We start from the raw sequence: 20,117 nt of genomic DNA on the forward strand, positions 1-20,117 counted from the left end.
AAACACGTCGGCAGAATCCGCTCGCTCCTCCAGACTGTTAGCTTAGCTTCCCGCTGATGCCTAATAACGGCCATTATTGTGCCGCTTTTCTGTTTAAAAACCCAAATAACGGGAACATCCCTCGTGCGCGTTGCCCTCCGATGCTACCGTAATCTACGGCCGTCTCCCAGGGAGCGTGTGTGCGTGGTGCGTTTTCCCGCCGGTCAGGAGGCGTCCGAACATTTGTGGAGTCCCAGGAAAGCTCCAAACACTCTGGGAATTTAGGCCGCGGCTGCATTTTGGAACGATGTTCTGCTGATCCGCGCGCGCTGACGCGACAGCATCGATTCCCGTGATGCTCGTGCGGTTAAATCGAACCTCGGTGATGTTCCGACGCCCGTTTGTGACGCGTCGGCCTTCGGGAAACAACAGGAAGTGGCTCCGATGGCGACGAGCCTTCCACATATTACAGCAGGATTACACTGGAATCATTCCAGCTTTGGGAGCGTTTTCATTTCTTTTGCCGTCCCCCCCCCCACCCCCCCCCCCCACACGAGGAAGGCAAACGGCCCGGACAGCAGTCGTCTCCCCGCATCGCCGCGTTTGTACGATGGATTAATGCGTGAACGCCGAGCCGCCACGCCACCTGCTGCCAGCGGAGGAGGGGAGAGATTAGACCGAGCAGCCAAACTGCGACTCAGACAAAAGGCTTGTTGTTGGAGGATTACTCCAGGGTTTTGCTTTGTCCTATACGATTTCACCTTTTCATCGGAACACGTTTTTTTTTGGGGGGGGGGGGGGTGGTTATACGAGCTGTGCAGATCCTCGGCCAGAGCTGCTGCTGCTTCCCTCAGCTCTTCAGCCAAAACCCTCGGCAGCACGGCTGAACTCCGGCTGTGGGTGGTGCAGGAAGTGTGCCCGTCCTGTGTTCCCCAAGCTGCATTGATGCCCCCCCCCCCACTGATGTTCAGATGTTCGGGCTTCACTAGAATGTTTAAAGATAAAAAAAAACTCTGGTTTGTTTGTTCCTCTTTCAGAGGCGGCGCCTCCGTCCCCGACCACCAGCATTTTTCATTCCATTTAATGCCTTTGGTTTCCCTGCTCACTGATGTGGAATCTCCAGTCCCAACACTGCGTGTGTGTGTGTGTGTGTGTGTGTGTGGGGGGGGCTGGCATGGCCCGCCAACACCGCCAAAGAGCCGTCACGTGTCCGCGCTTTACCAGGACGCCGCGTTTAAACGCGCTCTGACTTGAAGGCAGACGTGCACGTGGCTGCTCGATGGCTCCATGCAGCAGCGCCTGGACGTTGAATTAACACACTGGCTCCTAAACGGTTTGTTTATGGAGCGTCGTTTTAAACCGCGACACGGGCCGGCACCGCCTGACCTTCTCTCTGCCGTGTCGTGGGAGATCGCTCATCTGGCCATAATAAAGCAACGCCGCAGCGTTGGCCAAGGTCATGTGATCCACTGGAGACGCCGCGGCCCATCAGCAGCAGCGGCGCCGCCACTCTCCAACCACCGGAGGGAGGAAATCGTCTGTCAAGAGTGAAAAATCGATCTGCTGCCAGTCTCCAGAAACACTTTCTGACAGAAACAGGAGCTGTGGCAAAACGTTCCCCCCGTTTAGAGGATTCAGGGGCTGGAAGATGGCTCAGATGTCTTCTAACCTGATCTAACCAGATCTAATCTGATCTAACCAGATCTAATCTGGTCTAACCAGATCTAATCTGATCTAATCTGATCTAATCTGATCTAACCTGATCTAATCTGATCTAACCTGATCTAATCTAATCTAACTTGATCTAATCTGATCTGATATAACCTGATCTAGTCTGATCTAACCTGATCTGATCTAATCTGGACTAACCCGATCTAATCTGATCTAACCTGATCTAATCTGGACTAACCTGATCTAATCTGATCTATTCACACTGGCTCCACAGACGGCTGATGATCATGTGATGCGTTCCTTTCCAGATGTTTCGGCGAGGACACCTGCATCACCATCCCCGACATCGACGCCGTGGTGATGGTGCTGCAGCCCAGCGAGCCCAGGATAACCATCAGCGGAGCCGAGAGGCTGACCCGGCCGGAGTCCGACTTCGGAGCGGCGGGCGGGATCGCGCTCTTCCAGGACCTCCACATCATCAGCACGGTCACCAGGGCGGACGCCGCCGCCGCCCGTCACACAGGTGAGACACGCCGCCGCCGCGCGTCACACAGGTGAGACACGCCGCCGCCGCGCGTCACACAGGTGAGACACGCCGCCGCCGCGCGTCACACAGGTGAGACACGCCGCCGCCGCGCGTCACACAGGTGAGACACGCCGCCGCCTTTGGTTTGGAAGTTAAGAGAATAAGAGGCTGATGCACATCAGGAAATGGAGCTTTTAAAGTCAGGGACGAGGACTGGTGTCATCTATACGGCAGAACGCCCCTCCCCCGACCGCTCGACGTGAACAGAGACGCAGAATCACCAGTCAAGGTCCCAGTCAAGGTCCCAGTAAAGGTCAAGGTCATCACCTGAAATCAAAGCTGGAGTCTGCTCGTCCTCCAAACCTGCAGGTGGAAACTCTGTCAAGGTTGAAGATTTCAGCGGCGTTTCACACCCGTGATGCGCTCCGTCGCCCCCGGAGCCCCACGCGGCGCCGCCCAAACGACCCAAACATTCCGTAGGAAGCCTCCCGGGACGGCGGAGCAGCTGCGGCTCCTTCCACCTGACGCATCTGGAGCAGCAGACGGGGGTTTGGGGGGGGGGGGGGTTTGGGGGGGGTTGTCTCCATACCAACGCTTCAGCTCCGCTCCTGCTGAGTCAGACCTGCCCCCACCCGGGCGCCACCTCCAGGGTCGCGCCACCCCGACCGCCAGCAAATGAGCCTGACATTTAAGTCCCGCCGGTCCTGCCTCCGTCAGGCGCCGCCACAGCCAACCCCGGGCCCTCGAGTTTGCAGCCAATTAGGGGCAGATAATCGGGGGGGGGGGGGGGCTTCATTGTGCGTCACGCCGCAAATGAAGAAGAGCAGGAAGAAGCATCGCTTTCAGGAGTCGGCGGAGCTGAAATGGAGACTGCGGCTGGGGGGAAGAGATTAGCGGGGAGCCAGAGAGGAAACGAGAGGACGCACAATGAGACTACGTACGTGGGGGGGGGGGGGCACGGTGAAGTTCTATAATGAGAAGATTGTGTGTTCTCCCAGGGCTTAGAGGATTCCAGATGGATCACATGGTTCTCGGGGCCCCGCAGTAGCGATCGGGTGCTAATCGCTGCTCCGTCTCCTCGTTCCTTCCTCTTTATTCTGCTTCAACAAAAGCGTCCGCCGGCGTTTCCTGGACGCCGCCGTCTTGTTCCCTCTCCATCATCTTCACGTCGTCCCTCCCTCCGTTCCTCCGCCCCCACCCGCCCGTCCCGCACAGTCCTCCCACCATTCTGAAGCCCAGCTTGTCCCATTTCAAACCCAGATTTTAAATTCTTTCCGGGCTAATTCTCAAATGTGATCTGGTCCTCAGGAATGTCTCCAAACTGATGGTGATCATCGTATCAGTGGTGGCTTTTTCCACATATATTTGTCAAAAATGAGCTTCCCAAGCCATCGAGTCAGTGGGAATAAGGTCACGCTGCTTCAGAGAGGAGCCGTCTGGGGGGGCTCGTTAGCGCGGCGGCACACGGCGACGCCTGCGTTCACAGACGGCGAATAATAATGGAGGTTTGGGCTCGGGAGGGGGGGGGACCGTGAGACGGGTCGGCCACAAACGGCGCTGTCGGGTCCGGGTTTAGTGGTCCAAAAACTCTGATCCTCCTGAAAATGCAGCGCAGCTCATTATGGTGTGTGTGTGTGTGTGTGTGTGTGTGTGTGTTGTGTGTGTGTGTGTGTTGTGTGTGTGTGTGTGTGTGTGTGTGTGTGGTGTGTGTGTGTGTGTGTGTGCACGTGCAGCTGGTCAGCCCGAGGTTCTGGAGGAGATCATTCACAACCTGGACTACTGCGACATCCTGGTGCTCGGGGAGGAGCTCGGGCCCGAGGAGGAGTCCCTCCAGGTGCGGCGCGGCGCTCTCCTCGGGAAACACCTGGACGCCACCAACTCCACGTCTGGCATGTCCGTTTACGGTGGGTTACCATGGCAACCGAGGCTCCGCGTGTAATTGGGCAGAACCCCAGCGAGCGATTCGCCAGCAGACTCGGAGGACACTTTAGCTTTTCCTCGGGGGGGGGAAGTTTCCACCTCTTATTGTGAATTAATCATTTTAAAATGCTGTTCAGGCACCTATTTTGCCCGTTTGTAATTGGATTTTAATGCATTTTAGAACTGTTTTAATCAATTATCCTGGATCCAGACGGCCTTTAGGCTTCCACCTGAAGGGCACTTCATTGTGCTCCGTCCATTAGAAGATCTTAGTTCAGCATCTAAAGACGCTCACGTGTCCTCCAGCGTGGAACTAACAGCGCTCCATCCTCCACCAGGTGTGGACTCCATGTCCAGCTACGAGCAGGTGATCCGACAGGTGCGGTACTACCACCGGCGGCCCGCACACCTCACAGAGAGAAGGTTCCGACTGACCTGCTCAGAGCTTAATGGACGCTACACCAGCAACGAATTGAACCTGGAGGTCAGTGCACCTGAAGGTTCACGTGTCCAAAGACTCAACAGCTCTGACGTTTGCACGCCTTTAATGTTTCCCTGGCAACCGTCATGAAACTGTCACGTCTGTCGTCTCCAACCCAGGTGAGCGTGCTGCACGGTTCCGAACCCGGGGAGCACGTGGGTCACGCCATCGCTCCGCCTCAATACATGCAGGTGCGCCGCCCATCTGTGGTCCACGACCTGTACGCCGGCCACAGCTCAGGTGAGACCACACACAAGCACAACTGTGTGTTGTTAGAAGGGAACCAGGTTTAAACTCCTCAGGAAACACACTCTCCTAACACAACACACTATTCATAAGCATCTGAAGGTCACCTCACCTTGGTTTCTACTTGCGTGGGTCTGGACCCCCCCTCCTGTTTAACCCGGTTCCGCCTCACAACCTGCTTTTACTTGCTGTACCGACACTCGCCGATAGGCGTCACTGTTGTCACCAGCCGAACAAGTCGGGTTTATTTTACTCGCTGTTTATTATGGTCATTAAGTTTCTCTGCCTACTTCAGGAAGCGGCCTGGCAGGTCCAATCACAACCTCGCTGGTCCAATCACAACCTAGCTGGTGCGTTCTGAGTGCTTAAATCGCCCTTTGGCTTGTGCCGCTCCTCCAGGGACAAATAGGATGAAACCGAGGAGCACTGCGCCATCAAAACGCCATAAAGCCACGCCATTGTCTCTTCTACGACTCGCATTATGCTCCGCCGCCATCGTAATCATCGGGGCTTTTGTGTCGAACCGCAGACTCGACTCCGGGGGATCGACTCTGTTGTTGCCTCTGTTTGTTCGGCGCCGTGCGCAGCAAACTGTGGCGGAGCTGTGACAAAAGGCGGCGTTTCTAAAAATGCGTATTCCCTTTCCGTCGCCTGTACGGGGGGAGAGAGACGCCTTGTTTTTGGTTCTACGTGGGTTCTACGTGGGTTCTACGAGCCTCCAGGCCCGTGAGTCAGGAGGTGATCTGAGCGCGTTAACACCAGGACGTGTATCTATTGCGCAACGTTCCATTTCAACCAATACGAGACGGCGTCTTGGTGGGCGGCTCTGACCAGGATCAGGATCAGGATCAGGATCACAGCTGAGCCCTGCTCCTTCCTCCCTCTCATTCCTCCCTCACTCTCCTTCCTCCCTCTCCTTCCTCCCTCCCTCACCTTCCGCCCTCTCCTTCCTCCTCCCTCCTCTCCTCCTTCCTCCTCCCTCTCCTTCCTCCCTCTCCTCCCTCCCTCTCCTTCCTCCCTCCTCCCTCCTCCTTCCTCCCTCCCTCCCTCTCCTTCCTCCCTCACTCTCCTTCCTCCCTCACTCACCTCCTTCACTCCCTCACCTTCCACCCTCTCCTTCCTCCCCCCTCCCTCCCTCACTCACTCCCTCCTCCTTCCTCCCTCACTCACCTTCCTCTCTCTCCTCCCTCCTCCCTCACTCCTCCCGCTCCTTCCTCCCTCCTCCTCCCTCACTCACCTTCCTCCTCCCTCCTCTCCTCCTCCTCCATCCTCCCTCCCTCCCCTTCCTCCTCCCTCCCTCTCTTTCCTCCCTCCCTCTCCTTCCTCCTCCCTCCCTCCTCCTTCCTCCTCCCTCTCCTTCCTCCCTCCCTCCTCCTCCCTCCCTCTCCTTCCTCCCTCCCTCCCTCCTCTCCTTCCTCCTCTCCTCCCTCCTCCCGCCTCTCGCAGCTGTGCCGAGCGCCGCCACCGTGGTGATCGTGATGTGCATCGCGGCTCTGGTGGTCGTGGTCGTGCTGGGGATCTACCGCATCCACCTGACCCACCAGCAGGAGATCAGGCTGGAGGAAACGGCAAAAGAAGCAGGCACCTCCTGGGACGACTCTGCTCTGACCATCACCGTCAACCCGATGGAGGTACGGGAGGAGGAACCCCTCAGCAACGCTGCGGAACCGCGTTTTAAACCTCCCCGAATGTTTCTCGCCACAGAATCTGCAGGAGCCTCGGGCCGAAGAGGAGGCGGGCAGCGAGGAGGAGGATGAAGACGAGGAGGACGAGGAGGAGGATGATGAGATCACCAGTGCTGAGTCAGACGACAGCGAGGAGGAAGTCGACATCCAGTTACCTAAGGTGGAGCGCCAGAGCAGAAAGGGCCAGAACTGGGACAAAGCCAGAATATCCTATTGAAACACATATTCCAGACCATGCGCGCGCACACCACACACTCACACCTTCAGCAGCACCTCTGTATCAAAAACAAAAGTTAAAGACTTTGTGACGGTAATGCTCTAAAAATGGGGCAATGGCGCCCCCTACTGGGAGACACCCCGAAACACACGCGATGAAAAACGGCCAATTTAAAAATAAAGAAACGACTATGAAGAAATCTGTTTCCCCTTAAGCTCATTAACACAGTAAATGACACCAAGAGCAGCTCGTCAACCCATTTCACGGTGAAATCGCGGATGTCCGGTGTAAATAAAGCACTCCTTATTTGCCCCAGAGGAAATCGTTTTTTTGGTTTGTATACTTTCTTTAAAACAGCCTTTGCGGCAAAGCCAGGTGATTTTACAGAAATAGCATATTTTCAAGTTACCTAAAGACAAAAAAAAAAAAGAAAACCATCGTGTGTGTGTAACCATGTTCGACTAGCCTAGGGTTCTGTGTTCTGGGAAGGAACTTTTATATGCCCCTTTGGTGTAAATAGCAGTGAAATACTGTCGGTGACCCCCCCACTCCCCCTCCTCTCCCCCTGTACACACACTCACACACACTCTCCACTACTGCATATGAATGTATGTCCGTACCCTGAGGAGTTAGCCTGCGGGAGCCTCCGCCAGCTCGGCCCCCCCACTGTCGCCTGGTTCCAGCTCTGCCAGGAAAGATGCAACAGCCTCACAAACAGCCAGACAACCAAAAAAAACAGCGTTAATATTCATATACGAGCTACTGCTACTTAAATCCTGGTCTTATCGCTATAGCGAGTGGGAAATTCCAGGTAAATATCAAATTTGGGAGGACGTCCCGTCTGGAACCTCCGTGTTCTGAGCTTAATCCTGTTATTTACGCTTGAAACGGTCGGAGCCAAATTCAGAATCTTTCCAGAAAATCCCCGATCCAAGAGTCGCCGGGAGCGTTGGAGCGTTCCCCGGCCAACGTTGGACGCGGGTCCCGTGGGCGTCGCCGGAGAATCTGCTGTGTGTAAACTGTAGTTCTATGTTCATGTAAAGACCTCATGTTGTTTGGGAGTTTCTCATCTACTGTAACACCCAGTCTTGTGATCCATTACCCCCCCCCCCCCCCCGGGAACCTTTTGGTAGATTTTGCATCATCCTGAGCCCTGATGTTGTCCTGACGTTTGTTTTAGAAGAGGCGGATGGTTAAATTAACATTAAGACCTTGTAAAATGTGTAAAAGTTTATCTTTTTGTTAGAGTTTTATTTCTCTGGACTCTTTGGTCTGATTTCTTTGGAATGGTCACTGCAGCACTTTCTGTAAATTGGCCAATAAAAACTTGTTTTGGACTCCAGCTGTGGGTCTTGTACTGATTCCACGCTCGTTTTCTTCTTCACTTATGTAGATTAGGATTTCACCACGGGGGTTCCATGAGTGACCAAATGTCTGGATCCTAAGATCATTCTCCTCATGTCAGTAATTAAAGTGTTATTCAGTCTGTGAAGTTATAGAATATAGTCGTCAAGTTAAATATATTTTGGTATATTTTTGTTACTTTCCTACTCGGAACCGCAAACAATTGCAGCCTCTTGGCGCCATCTAGTGGACATTACACGTTATGATCGCTGAAAGCCTGGAGAGATCATTGAAAGATCTGCTGCTACACAATATAATATAATACAACAAACGCTCATTTCTGTGTCAGCTGGACTGTTTTTCTTCTGTTTCCACTTCTATCCAGAAGACTTCTTCAATTCACGTTAATTATAAGAATAATGATTTTTTTTCAGTTGCAGTAATTGTTTGTCGCCACGCGGGGGCGCAGACGTTCAGTACCTTCAATGTTTTCGTTTGAAGAAATTATTAAAACTTCAGAAATGAAGCAATATTAACTAAAAAGATGAAACCCTGGGGAAACAGCATGAATGTTGGGGTGAAACGCATGTTATAAAGTAACAAGCGAAAGAGAATTTAATAATTCCCTCACATTACAGAAATGTGATTAATATTTAATAGTCTCTAAAAAGGGATGTTGAGAACTGGCACAACTTTTAAATCAACACAGAAAATAAGTAGCTCGGAATTTGTTTTTCTACAGTGACATTTGACTAGATTTAGCTCCCGAAGTTCGAGATAAGTCCAACTCCTGCACACTGGAATACAGGAAGTACTTTTCTGAACTAAACATTAGTTCGTGGCCTACCTGGAGACATGTTCTGACCCCTTGGACTTCCACAGCCGGAGGATCTGGAATCCATAGGCAGACGTCGTGGAGGGAGGAGGGAAAAGCAAACGCATCAAGTTGGAACCAGGTGAGCGCCGGTCCGAGCACCAGCATCTTTTTGGTGCTCAGGGAAAAAACGGGGTATTGATCCGCTGCTGAACTGGTGGCAGGAAAGAGTTCGGTTCTCCTGGTTGAGGAAGTAACATGGAAGTTACAATAAAATGTGGTCGTTTTCTGTATGTTATTCACAATAAGGTTAAAAGCGACACAGTAACTGATACAACTCCCGCACACACGAGGGGGGCGTCCTGGGAACTGTTGCGCTGTAACACCTACAAGTGACCACAAGGTGGCGACAGAACCCTAGAAAAACAGCGGCATAAATTAACTGCGGCCATTATAACCGTTTTTAATGGGTTATTTTTAACCAAATCACGCTGTCATGAAACCTGCAGCTTTGTTTTGCAGAAATTAATCTCATTAGATCAACAAGACCACGTGTGCATGTCAATCATTAACTCCTTTGTGCGAATGTGCCCCCAGGGGTGTTATCACCAAGCTTAGATGCACCTCTGCAGTAAGGTGGTCGGCTTTTGCCCCAGAGGCACCGGCTGACATTTGCAAAGGTTGAGGCAGCAGGCAGGGGTCCGTGTAAAACCCTCTGAAAATATTAACAAGCCGATTCATCTTGAACCCCAGCCGTGCTATGTTCCCCCTCCACGCCCACGTAGCGACTGGGAAAATCATCCACCAAAACAAGATTTGTGTTCAAAAGGAGAAACGTGTTAAATATGGAAATGCGTGTTTGCGCCAGGATGGTTTTAACTACATCTGAACCCTAAAAGTTAGAGCTAATTTGATCCAAGAGCTGCTGGATCCAGTTGTCAGCAGAGTAAATGCTCGTCCTGCAGTGTTCAGTGCCAGAAGAATCATTTCCATTTATGTTTTTTTGTGACTGAGCACAAGAAACATCCTCACTTTGAGTCTTCTCAGCTCCTTTGAAGATATCGGCATGTGGAACCTGTAAAAGCACAAAGGAGAGCAAATAAATATGAAATGCGAGCGTCTATCTGAGGTAAGTGGATATTTTTACCTGCACGGCTCCAGGCCTGCGTGGGGCTGTCGAGTCCTCATCTACGCAGACGTGTGACAGGAAACAGTCACGTGATCGTTCTCCCCAAAGACTCACAGCGTAAACGCACCTCATCCGTGCAGGTGAAGGAGGGAAAAATAGGATGGAAGGAAAAGTGGGAATCAGGGGAAACTCGTGCAGGAGAGCCGGATGAAGCGAAGCCCGACTGGTGACAGCAGCCAAATAGAAACGAGGCGCTTTTAACCCGATGGAACGCGTCCTCGGCTGAAGCTTTCGGCCTCGTTCGGTAACGTTTGACAGGTCGTGGGGCGGAGCTTCCTGCTGCAACAGTAAAACCTGAGCTGGGAGCGGCCTCGGCACGCCGGAGCCCCGTCATGAACGGGCCCCGTTGTGTTCAGGGGCCGTCCTGGGACGCAGGAATGTGCTCCAGCGCCGGCCCGTGTCCGGTCCAGTGAGGATTATCCGTCACAGCGGACCTTTGGAGCCGGCCAGCTGACATTTTCGCCACAACAGAACAGGCGGAAAACGTGACGGGCTCAACGTACAGGCTGGCATGTAAGAGTTACCCCACTATTCTACCGGAATTCTCACCCCCCCCCCCCCCCCCCCCCCCCCATATTAGACAGTAGTATTAGTCTAAATATTAGACAGCTGTGAGGAGCAGCAGCAGCTGGACACACTTAAAAATAAAAACCCTACAAAGAGGTGCAGCAAGTTAATCCAAGTTTATTCCTTTTCACATTTAAAAGAATATCCTGGCATCACAGTATTCCAAATATACTCCGAGGAGAAAAAAAAAAAAAGATAAAATAATCTCATAAGACCTCAGCATTTAAGACTGGGAAAGAAGCACGTGGCGGTGCGTTCGTGTGTCTCTGAGCAGGTCCGTCAGCACACGCACGGCGTCTCTAGAGGCGCCGCTGGAGCCCACGGAGGTGACGGGGGACAGAGGAAGACCGAGAGCGTTCCGTGGTGCTCGAACATGCACACAGGATCCGTGCACGCGTGTGTGTGTGTGTGTGTGTGTGTGGACTCTGCCTCCCTCTGCTCTCATGAGGGACTGTTGTGTCTCCACAGATCCGGCTGTGTTGGGAATACAAATATAAATAGCAACATGTTCCTGGGGAGGCAGAGTCTGTGCAGAGCAGGCATCTGTCCCTCCGAAGCCGCCGCGTTCCAGGACGCGCTGCTCGGAAAACTAAAGTGAAACGTTGCAATAAAGACAAAAAAAAAAACAAAAAGAAATCTCAATTCAGGCAAAAGTCCAGGAAAGATGGCGACAGAAGGCGGGAAAAAAAGCTGAGAACCTGATTAAAATCATCCAAACCGCAGTTGTAAACAATAGTCAGCTGTTGTCCGCGTCCTCCCAGATGTTCGACGGAGACGCTGCGGGGACAGATGTCCCGGATGGCGCCACATCTGTGGGCGTGGTCACTGGTACTGGAGGTAGTTCTTCAGCGTCTGCGGCAGCGGCAGCGCGTCGATGCGATGGATGCGCTCCCGGCCCAGCGCCAACCGGGCCGCCCGCCGGCACAGGTCCATCAGGGGGAGGGGCTCCGCTGCGGTGGGGGAGGAGACACACGGTTAACGCCCGGACGTGGAGGTCGCCGATCGGCCCGTTTGGTCGGAATCACGGCAACGGGAGACGAGCCCGGCCTCGGAATGACCTCATCGGGATTCCAAGAGTGGGAAAACAGAAGGGTCGTGGAAACGGAGGGCGGCAACGCTGCAGAGCATTCCTGTTTCCAACGCTCTTAAACGCATCACACAGCCACGGGTTTGCCCGAGATATCGTGCGTCACACACACACACACACACACACACACACACACACACACACACACCACCACACACACACACACACACACAACACACACACACACACACACACACACACACACACCACACACACACACACACACACACACACACACACACACACACGGTCCAATACGGATTTTTTTAATAAAAAAAACCGGTTTTAACAGCACAGCTCCTCGATAATGGTGGTTACCATAACAACAAGCTCCTCACGTCTTGGCGATGTCGCTGCATCTTAAGTGTTCAGCAATGCTGAATTATTACTGAATTTATTGTTTTAACAGACACTCCCTTAAAGACGCTCCACGACAACCGGGACGAGACTTCCCCTGAACAGGAGCGGGAACACGTCGGCCTTCGGGTCCTCGGAACGGTGGCGTCCACGTAACGCCCGCTGTGACAGTCAAGGACCCCGGAACATTAAAGCTGGCATCGTGGACCAACGTTAGCGGGTAACCACAGATAAGCTGCAACCTTCAGTTCATAAATGTCCTCACTGTTCCCTGAAATGATCTCCCAGCAGAACTCTGGGATCCACCCGACACGAGCGCAGTGGATCACTCCGTCCTCTCCGGGACCGTTCCCCTACGAGAGCTTCACCCCCACTTTCTTCCATTATTCTTCTGATCACCTAATGAATTAGCAGGGGAATGGATGTAGAGTTCACACGTGCTCCAAGCCTCATGATTTACCCCCCCCCCCCCCAACACACACACACACACACACACACACACACACACACACACACACACACGCGCACACACACACACACACACTCTGTCCCAGCTTCCTTGTGAGACAGACGGAGGCGCCGACTGCCGACCACGCTTATCCGAGAAATTAGCATAAATCTAGCGGGGCTGTCTGACCTACTTCGGCGGGGCGGGTACGTGCGCCGTACATGGACGCTCCTCCGGCTGTGATCGCGTCTGAACTTCCAACGGGGTGAAAGGAGGAGGCGAGGAATGTGTCAGGGACGGATGGATTTAGATCAATGAGATGTGGGACGAGATAACAAATGGAGCAGGATGGAGTCCTGGGCCCAAGGCCGCCGAAGCGTCCAGGCTTCGGTTCCTGCCGCTCACGACCGAGGAAACGGCGCCCCGTTGTTGGGGCGTGGTCGTTTTACTGGTGCAATCGGACCCCCGTAGGCTCGACCGTTATGGGCCAGAGAAGATGCTTCATCCTTGCTGGACCAAGAAGAGATGAAGATGATGATGAAGATGAAGCTACAGGAAGGAGGAAGAAACTGAACCTGTACTGATGGAAGACAAGCGACAGATCCAGAACAAGTGTGGCTCTTTTCCTGCCGTGTGAGCTGATCTGATGCTAAATCTCGTTCCCGTGACAACATCTGGGAAAGTGAAGCTTTGCGTCAGCGTCGGGGAATGGGGGGGGGGGGGGGTCTTCAAACAGACTTATAAGATGCAACATCTAAAATACCCGTCTTAATCGTTAAACTGTTTAATCTGGCTGCTTTTGGGGGCCAACATTTCTGGAATGTGGGGGCAGACGTGATGCTCAGACCACCCCCACCCCCCCCCCGGTCACCAACACTCGGGGGCCGCAGCCACGGACACGGCGTCGGGGGGGCACCGGCGCGGAGCCTCGGGCCTCCAGGGTCAGCACCAACATCGGCTGCAACATAAACTCGGGATGGAGCTGGAATGCTGATAACACTCAAAGTGTTTGGGGACAGCTCAACAATCGTGTTCGTATCGTGTTAATATCCTTGATATTAACGAACTATTAATTATTACAGAGCAGGTGGTAAAATAACAGCTGCAGAGGAGACGGAGATCCTGCTCAAACCGCTTCCTGTTGGTAAACAAAGCAGCGCTCCTTTTCATTATGGGCTTTTTATAGCTCAGCGCAGACGGAAATTTATACAGTCGGGGGGTGTGTGTGTGTGTGTGGTGTGGGGGGGGGGGGGGGGGAGGGGGGGGCTGCATATCTGCAAAATGTTCCCGCTGGTTCGCTGCTGCAGACGCGTTTATCAGCCAGACGTCCCAAAAAAAGATCACAGGATGATAAACAGACGCTTGTGTGTGTGTGTGGTGTGTGTGTGGTGTGTGTGTGTGTGTGTGTGTGTGTGTGTGTGTGTGTGTGTGTGTGTGTGTGTGTGTGAGACTCACGGTCGAGGCCGTTGACGTAGCGGATGGACACCTCACAGTGGCCCCACACAGCACTGACGATGGGATAGAGCTTCTTTCCCTTCAGGCCCCTGAAGGCCACCCCCAGGTACTGTCCCTCCACCATAAAGCTCAGCGTTCCCTCGTCCATGTCCAGCACGACCGTCAGAGCGTCCGGAATGACAAACGACTCGTCCGCTTCCAGAAAACTGGGATACGTCGGTGCCGGCACGGAAGCCGGGCGATTCTTCCCGTCGTGGTGGAGTCTGTTCCGACCCAGGTCCCACCCCCACGACTCCGAGTCCGAGCCCACGAGCGCCGTGTAGCCGACCGAGTGCAAAGAGGCCTCTGCCGTGGCCACGCCCACCACGGCGTGCGTGCCGCGCTGCCGGGCCGGCCAGTGGACCCGCCAGGCGTGGAGCCCCCGCGTGTAGCCCACCTTTCCGCGGATGCAGTCGGTGCTCTGGGCCACGGGGTGCCGGTGGAACGTCAGCTTGTCGTCCTCCTTCACGAAGACGTTGAGCGAGCGGTCGTCGGGTTCCAGGCGTGGCGGAGCTGCGAGTCCGGACCGGCCGAGGGCATATCCAACAGCAGGTCCAACCTCGGGGGGCGGCAGAAGTCCGGGCCCCGGAGTTCCCGGCGCAGGGGCCGGTAGGAAGGCTCCCCTCGCACATCCACCGATTTGATGCTGCCAGAGATCTTCTGGCCCATGGTTGGGGGGGGGGGGAGGGTGGGGGTGGGGGGGTGGACCGAGGGCAGCAGTGAGGGGGCGGGTCCTGACGTTACCTCATGGGCACGGTGTCACCAACACGGGGGGGTGGGGGGGCGAGTCGAGAGGGAGGCACCACGTCTTCAACCGTGGGGGGGCTCCTGAAAACAAGCACACGTTAATTACTGAGGAAACATTTCCATCAGGAACAGAAATGCAGATGGACGACGTCACGTGCACGTGGCTGCTCCACGGCGTGCACGTGGCTGCATCACGGTGTGCCAGAACAGAAGCCCAAAACCCTGTGGCCCCCCCCCCAGAACCGCAGGCAGGAGGGGGCCACAGAAGGAGAAATGAAGGGTACATTTCTCATCACTTTTAGCAGACCTTTAGAAAACCAATTTATACACACACACACACACACACACACACACACACACCACACACACACACACACACACACACACACACACACACACACACACACCACACACACACACACACACACACACACACACACTAACTAAACTGTATTTTCGCCTCACCCAATTCATCTATTTTTCCTTTTTTAGGCCGAGACCAACGGCCTGAATATTCCGGCGCCGATTCTCCAGCCTGACACGGGCTCGCCCTGCTCGGTCGTGCACAGCCGTGCACGGACAGATGACTCAATTCCACACGGTTATATCGAGACGATTAAAATTAGAAAGGCACGCCACATAATTCCTTTTCCACACATAGCTGGGATTTTATTGACTGGAGGGAACATTCAGTCTCCCAGTGATGACGGGAGCACTTATTAATCGACACTATTCAGGTTTATTCCTGGTAAATATCTGGTAATAAGGAATTTAACACAGACGGACAGCAGTAACTTATTTCAGCAGCCGGTAAGAAACCAGCCAACCTGCTGCACCGAGTTCATCGAAGTTTCTACTGGTGTTTTAGTTTGTTGCTTAATCCCAGTTCGGAGTTACAGGTGATGTCTGAGGCCCCCCCCCCCCCCCAGCATGAGACGCGACCACGCCGTCCTCCTTCCAGAAACACTGACCCACTTTTCCCGATAATCCAGACGCAGTTTTGTGCAATTTCACGCAGGAGCAACTTGAAAAGGATCGTTGAGCCTTTCGGAACAAACGGGAGGTGGATCCGACGGCCGGGGAGGGGCGGGACATTTAAAGTCTTACCTAGGACGACGTGTGGCTGCACAGCCCTGGGGGGTGGGTGTGTGTGTGTGTGTGTTTACATTTAAATGATCATGAAATATATGAAACAAGGATCAGTCTGGAATTCTAACGATTTGGTTCTGGTCAGGCTTCCTGAGCGTGTATCCTCTTTCTTCCCTCCCTTCCTCCTGTATAGGGGTCATATAGACGGGGTCATATCGACGGGGTCATATAGACGGGGTCATATATTCTGACCTGTTACTGTGGTCATTAACCACAGGGGCATCAGTCAAACCTGCCAATCCAGCCCATCACTGAGCAGATTACAGATGTGGGAATGGGGAGGAACATGGCTTCCTATGGAATACTACAGACACAAGCGTGCACTGCTGCATTGGAATACAACACCTGGACACATCCGCCCGGAAGGTCAGAGGTCAGGAATGCCCTTTAGGCTAAATAGCGAGATAAATGCTGCATTGATTTTGAGGCAAATGTTGGATTATTGCCTCTAACTTGGGCCTTAATGTGTCCCAGTAAAAACACCAGTGGTTGCCCTGAAAGTCCTGGTCGATGCTCAGTGATCCAGATTCTCCGCCCCAACCCCCACTCTGTACCTATACATCCATGCATCCGTGTCTCAGCTTTCCCTCCTGGGAGCCCTCCTCTCGCTGCGCCCCCCCCCAGCAGAAGCACAATAGGATTCCTGTCTGCCTGCATTCTTCCACTGAGGAGTTTTAATGATGAATAACGCACACATTAGCACATTAGCGCATTAGCGCCGGCCGCTCACTGTACGCAAACACACACCGAGCACATTCATAACGCACAGGATGGCGCCCGTAAGGACACGAGCTGATCGGCGTGCAGCACATAGCTTTGCATTAGCGTCGCACTATCATGGAAAAAACAATTTTTCCCCACAATTCTCTGATCTGTTCGGGATTCTTTTTAGCCTCAAAACTGAAACTTTAAGCAAAAGAAAGAGAGAAAAGATCGTCTGGGCAGAGCAAAAAACGGTTAAATAATGATTAAATGTGTCATAACCTAGACTAACCAGCCCCATTTCTTCTGAACACGAGGCTGCAGTGGTTCTGAGATCCGAACTCACCTCTTAGTCCATCCAGGTGAGGGGGGGCCGGGTCAGGAGAGGGTTGGAAGCTGCGGAGAAGACGGATAAATAATGAGTAACAACGCAAAAGAGGCCTTTAAATCACACAAATGAACAAGTGGAGCATTTTCCCAGTGTAGGAAGACTGGGGTTGGTGACAGTAACACTGTATTATTATTATTATTATTATTATTATTATTATGTTAAATAAATCCTTGTAACCCACATCCAAGACAACATCCAGGCAAATGATGCCGTAGCTATGGTAACATATGTCGGTTATTTTCCCTCCTTCACATCCCGCTGCATCGTTAACGCGCTCCGACACCTCAGTCTTATTCTTGTCGCGCGGTTTTACGAACGTCGTGATGTGAAGTTGGCGAACGAGTGTGTGAGGACGCCCTCGTTCACCACCCGCCTCGTATCGCTGGAGCTGCTCCGGGAAACTTCCCCACCAGATGAGCTCTCCCGACACCTGCCCGGCTAACAGATCCCAGTTTTAGCCGTTAGCCGGCCTCCCAAACCCCTCGCTCACCGCCTCCCGTTTCCTCCTGCTCGTCACCACCAACACCTTCGAGTTCGGGCTGATCTGAACGGGAGGGTTCAGGACAGCGTCTTCGCTTAGCTACGCTGGACCACCTGAGCCCTGGAAGAGAGGCAGCAGAAAAGAGCCGCCCATCCCAGTGACACGGCAACAGCTCCACAGTTCACCATTACTCTGAACCAAAAATCCCAAAACTGGGAAAACCAACGGGGAACAACAGTCTCACTGTGGGGAGAACTGGGACCAGCACCAAAGGAAACTCAGTCACGGACGCCAGTCACCAGCGTGTCCGTATGTAGCATGGTGAAAGGATCCCCCCCCCCCCCCGTGACAACACGCTCAACAGTCGCTCATCAACAAGTTTTTCCAGGAAGGCAGCTTCCTTTTTACTTTCCCCAGGTCATAAATCACCTCGCCTTCAGATCAGACGGCCAATTAAATCCGGCGAGATCCGCTGGATCGCTGCCCCTCCCTCTTAACTGGCGTCCTGTGAAATCGGGAATAAAAATAGTTTCCATTCAATGGCGTTTGAAGGAAGCCGCAGAGCGCCGGGCAGAGTTTGGGCGTCCCAGTATAGAAACGTGTGGGTGGAATCATCTCCCAGGAGAGGCGCTTTAGCTCATCTTAGATGCTACACTTTAGCAGCTCCGGAGAACCGGGCGCTCCGCCTCCCGGCACGCCACCGTCGGGAACGTCGACATTCTGAGCGGCTCGGAAAAGAATCCGATAAACAACATTCGATGGGAAAATGGGAAATCGTCTCAGCTGAATCACACACAGGTGAAGTGATGCCGTGAGGTCAGAGCCAGACGATGTAATAGGGAGCGTAGAGGTCAACAGAGCTCCTGGGGGGGGGCACATGATCACCAGCGAGGGGATTAAACAAACAAACCGTTTCATTCAAGCGGGCTTGAACGCTTCGGGGGGGGGGGGGGGGGGGTTGCTTTATTGCACCAACATAGGCGACCCAAAAGATCCCAGCCTTATGATCTCCGTCTCACCATCTGCCGTCCACCCACACACCTCTCCCCCAACAACAGACCAGGTTGTAGGCTGCCAAAGCCCAGGGGGGGGGGGGGGGGCAGATGGTGCCGGCGAACCATTGAGCCTGTGAATGACATATACAGTCTGCATGGAAGGAGCAGTGAGGGGAGTCCGACGGTGGGTTTTTATGGCTCTCGGAGCTTCCTGCACCTGGCTGGTTCCCAAACACGCGCAATCAGCTTAAAATGGAGGTGAGAGAAGCCGACTTCCTCAAGCCTTTCAGGAGAAAATGCAGAGCAAGCAGAACACATCTGGCTGGCACAGAAACACAGGAGGCCATTCGGCTGGGTGTGGAGACGCACGCGTTTAACGCGCACGCATTAACTGGAGAGAAAACTTTTCGCACGCTTCTTAGGGATTTAAACATTCTACCGGTTTCCATGTGCTTGGAAAGTACACGGCGGCTCTTTGTTGTGCTTCCACTTGCCAACCAGACAAAAAGCAGAAAATTGATTTGAAATCAATAAGAACTCAAACTGAGGAATCAGAAAATAAACACAAAGTTGAAAACAGCTGTCGCGATAAAAGGCATAAAACATGACAGTCTTCCTCATAAAAGTGCTGTTTGGCGTGTGCGTGCGCGCGCGCGCGCGTGCGTGCAGAAACATGAACCGCGCGTTACCTCACAAACAGCGACTCCTCTGCAAGTTGTCGACCGAGAAAAGCGGCCCGGACGAGGCTCGCACGACGGTAAGTTTCCTCCTCCCGCAACAAAAGCAGCCCGCCGGGCGGACACCAGAGGGGGGGGGGGGTCGTCAACGCGTCCGGAGCCGGACTCGAGCAGGGTCCTGTCGGCGTGCGCGGGGCTCCTCGCACCACGGGTGGCTTCCTTTGTTCCTGCTCCCAGCAGCCAGTTTCTTGGATATTATCGCCGTTCATGTGTCCCTGACGGCCGCTGATTGGTCGCTTGTTTGGGATCAACACAAGGTGACCGCCGTCAAGCCAGACATGATAGCTAACGCACTTCCGGTTACGGAGGAAAACATTTCCCACGTTTTTAACGTCCTGTGTTTGTGTTATATAATGTAAATACTTGTGAGGCAGGCTCAAAGTGATCTTAAATTGTTGAAACGCACTCACTTGCGCGTATCGGCTTGTTTTGTGACCTAAATGTGGCTAAAGCTAACGTTCTTATTTTGAAAGTGCCTCAGCTACTTCCGGATAAAGTCTTACTTAATAGATAACTTGACTCCACGATAATTAGCCAGCTGCTTTTGAATTTATGTTGATTTTCTTGTCCTTATTTCCTTAAAGTTAACAGTGAGGTATCATTTTTCTAAATTAAATTGGCGAATGTTTCCATCCCGGTGGCGTTTAGGGAAATATCCTTGTTACTGCTGCGGTTTAGCATGCTCTAAAAAGTGTTTAAGGGCTGGATCTTATGTCTGTGGACCGGGCAAACAGATTGGTGGATCTATAAATAATCACCTTGTTGTGAACACATACCCCAGTTGTCAGATGTATTTATTTGTATCTCACCTTGATATGTGTGAGTAGATATGTCACCCAGGCCTGGATGAGATTGTGCTCTATAAAAACTAGACCACTGACTCCCCGAGC

The 20,117-nt window shown here is 53.1% G+C and overlaps 2 protein-coding genes across 2 annotated transcripts in view; one reads left to right on the forward strand and one right to left on the reverse strand.

Moving 5' to 3' along the window:
- The window catches only part of LOC130534840 (calsyntenin-2-like), a 105,151-nt gene extending 97,084 nt beyond the window's left edge, over nucleotides 1-8,067 (forward strand). The window contains exons 12-17 of the mRNA XM_057049432.1: nucleotides 1,959-2,173; nucleotides 3,910-4,080; nucleotides 4,435-4,580; nucleotides 4,697-4,817; nucleotides 6,270-6,454; nucleotides 6,528-8,067. Of these exons, the coding sequence (XP_056905412.1) occupies nucleotides 1,959-2,173; nucleotides 3,910-4,080; nucleotides 4,435-4,580; nucleotides 4,697-4,817; nucleotides 6,270-6,454; nucleotides 6,528-6,725 (1,036 nt within the window). The 3' untranslated portion in view covers nucleotides 6,726-8,067. The remainder of the gene's footprint in view (nucleotides 1-1,958; nucleotides 2,174-3,909; nucleotides 4,081-4,434; nucleotides 4,581-4,696; nucleotides 4,818-6,269; nucleotides 6,455-6,527) is intronic.
- A 2,669-nt stretch (nucleotides 8,068-10,736) lies between these two features.
- LOC130534569 (SPRY domain-containing SOCS box protein 4-like) lies at nucleotides 10,737-19,512 on the reverse strand. The gene is given in 6 exon segments (XM_057048829.1): nucleotides 10,737-11,589; nucleotides 13,987-14,520; nucleotides 14,523-14,853; nucleotides 16,970-17,019; nucleotides 17,505-17,615; nucleotides 19,180-19,512. Coding segments are annotated over 3 exon segments (834 nt in total). The 5' UTR covers nucleotides 14,695-14,853; nucleotides 16,970-17,019; nucleotides 17,505-17,615; nucleotides 19,180-19,512; the 3' UTR covers nucleotides 10,737-11,461.
- Between the last annotated feature and the right edge of the window lie 605 nt (nucleotides 19,513-20,117).

The sequence above is a fragment of the Takifugu flavidus genome, chromosome 12, assembly GCF_003711565.1.
Source record: "Takifugu flavidus isolate HTHZ2018 chromosome 12, ASM371156v2, whole genome shotgun sequence".
In the NCBI taxonomy this organism is placed as follows: Eukaryota; Metazoa; Chordata; class Actinopteri; order Tetraodontiformes; family Tetraodontidae; genus Takifugu; species Takifugu flavidus.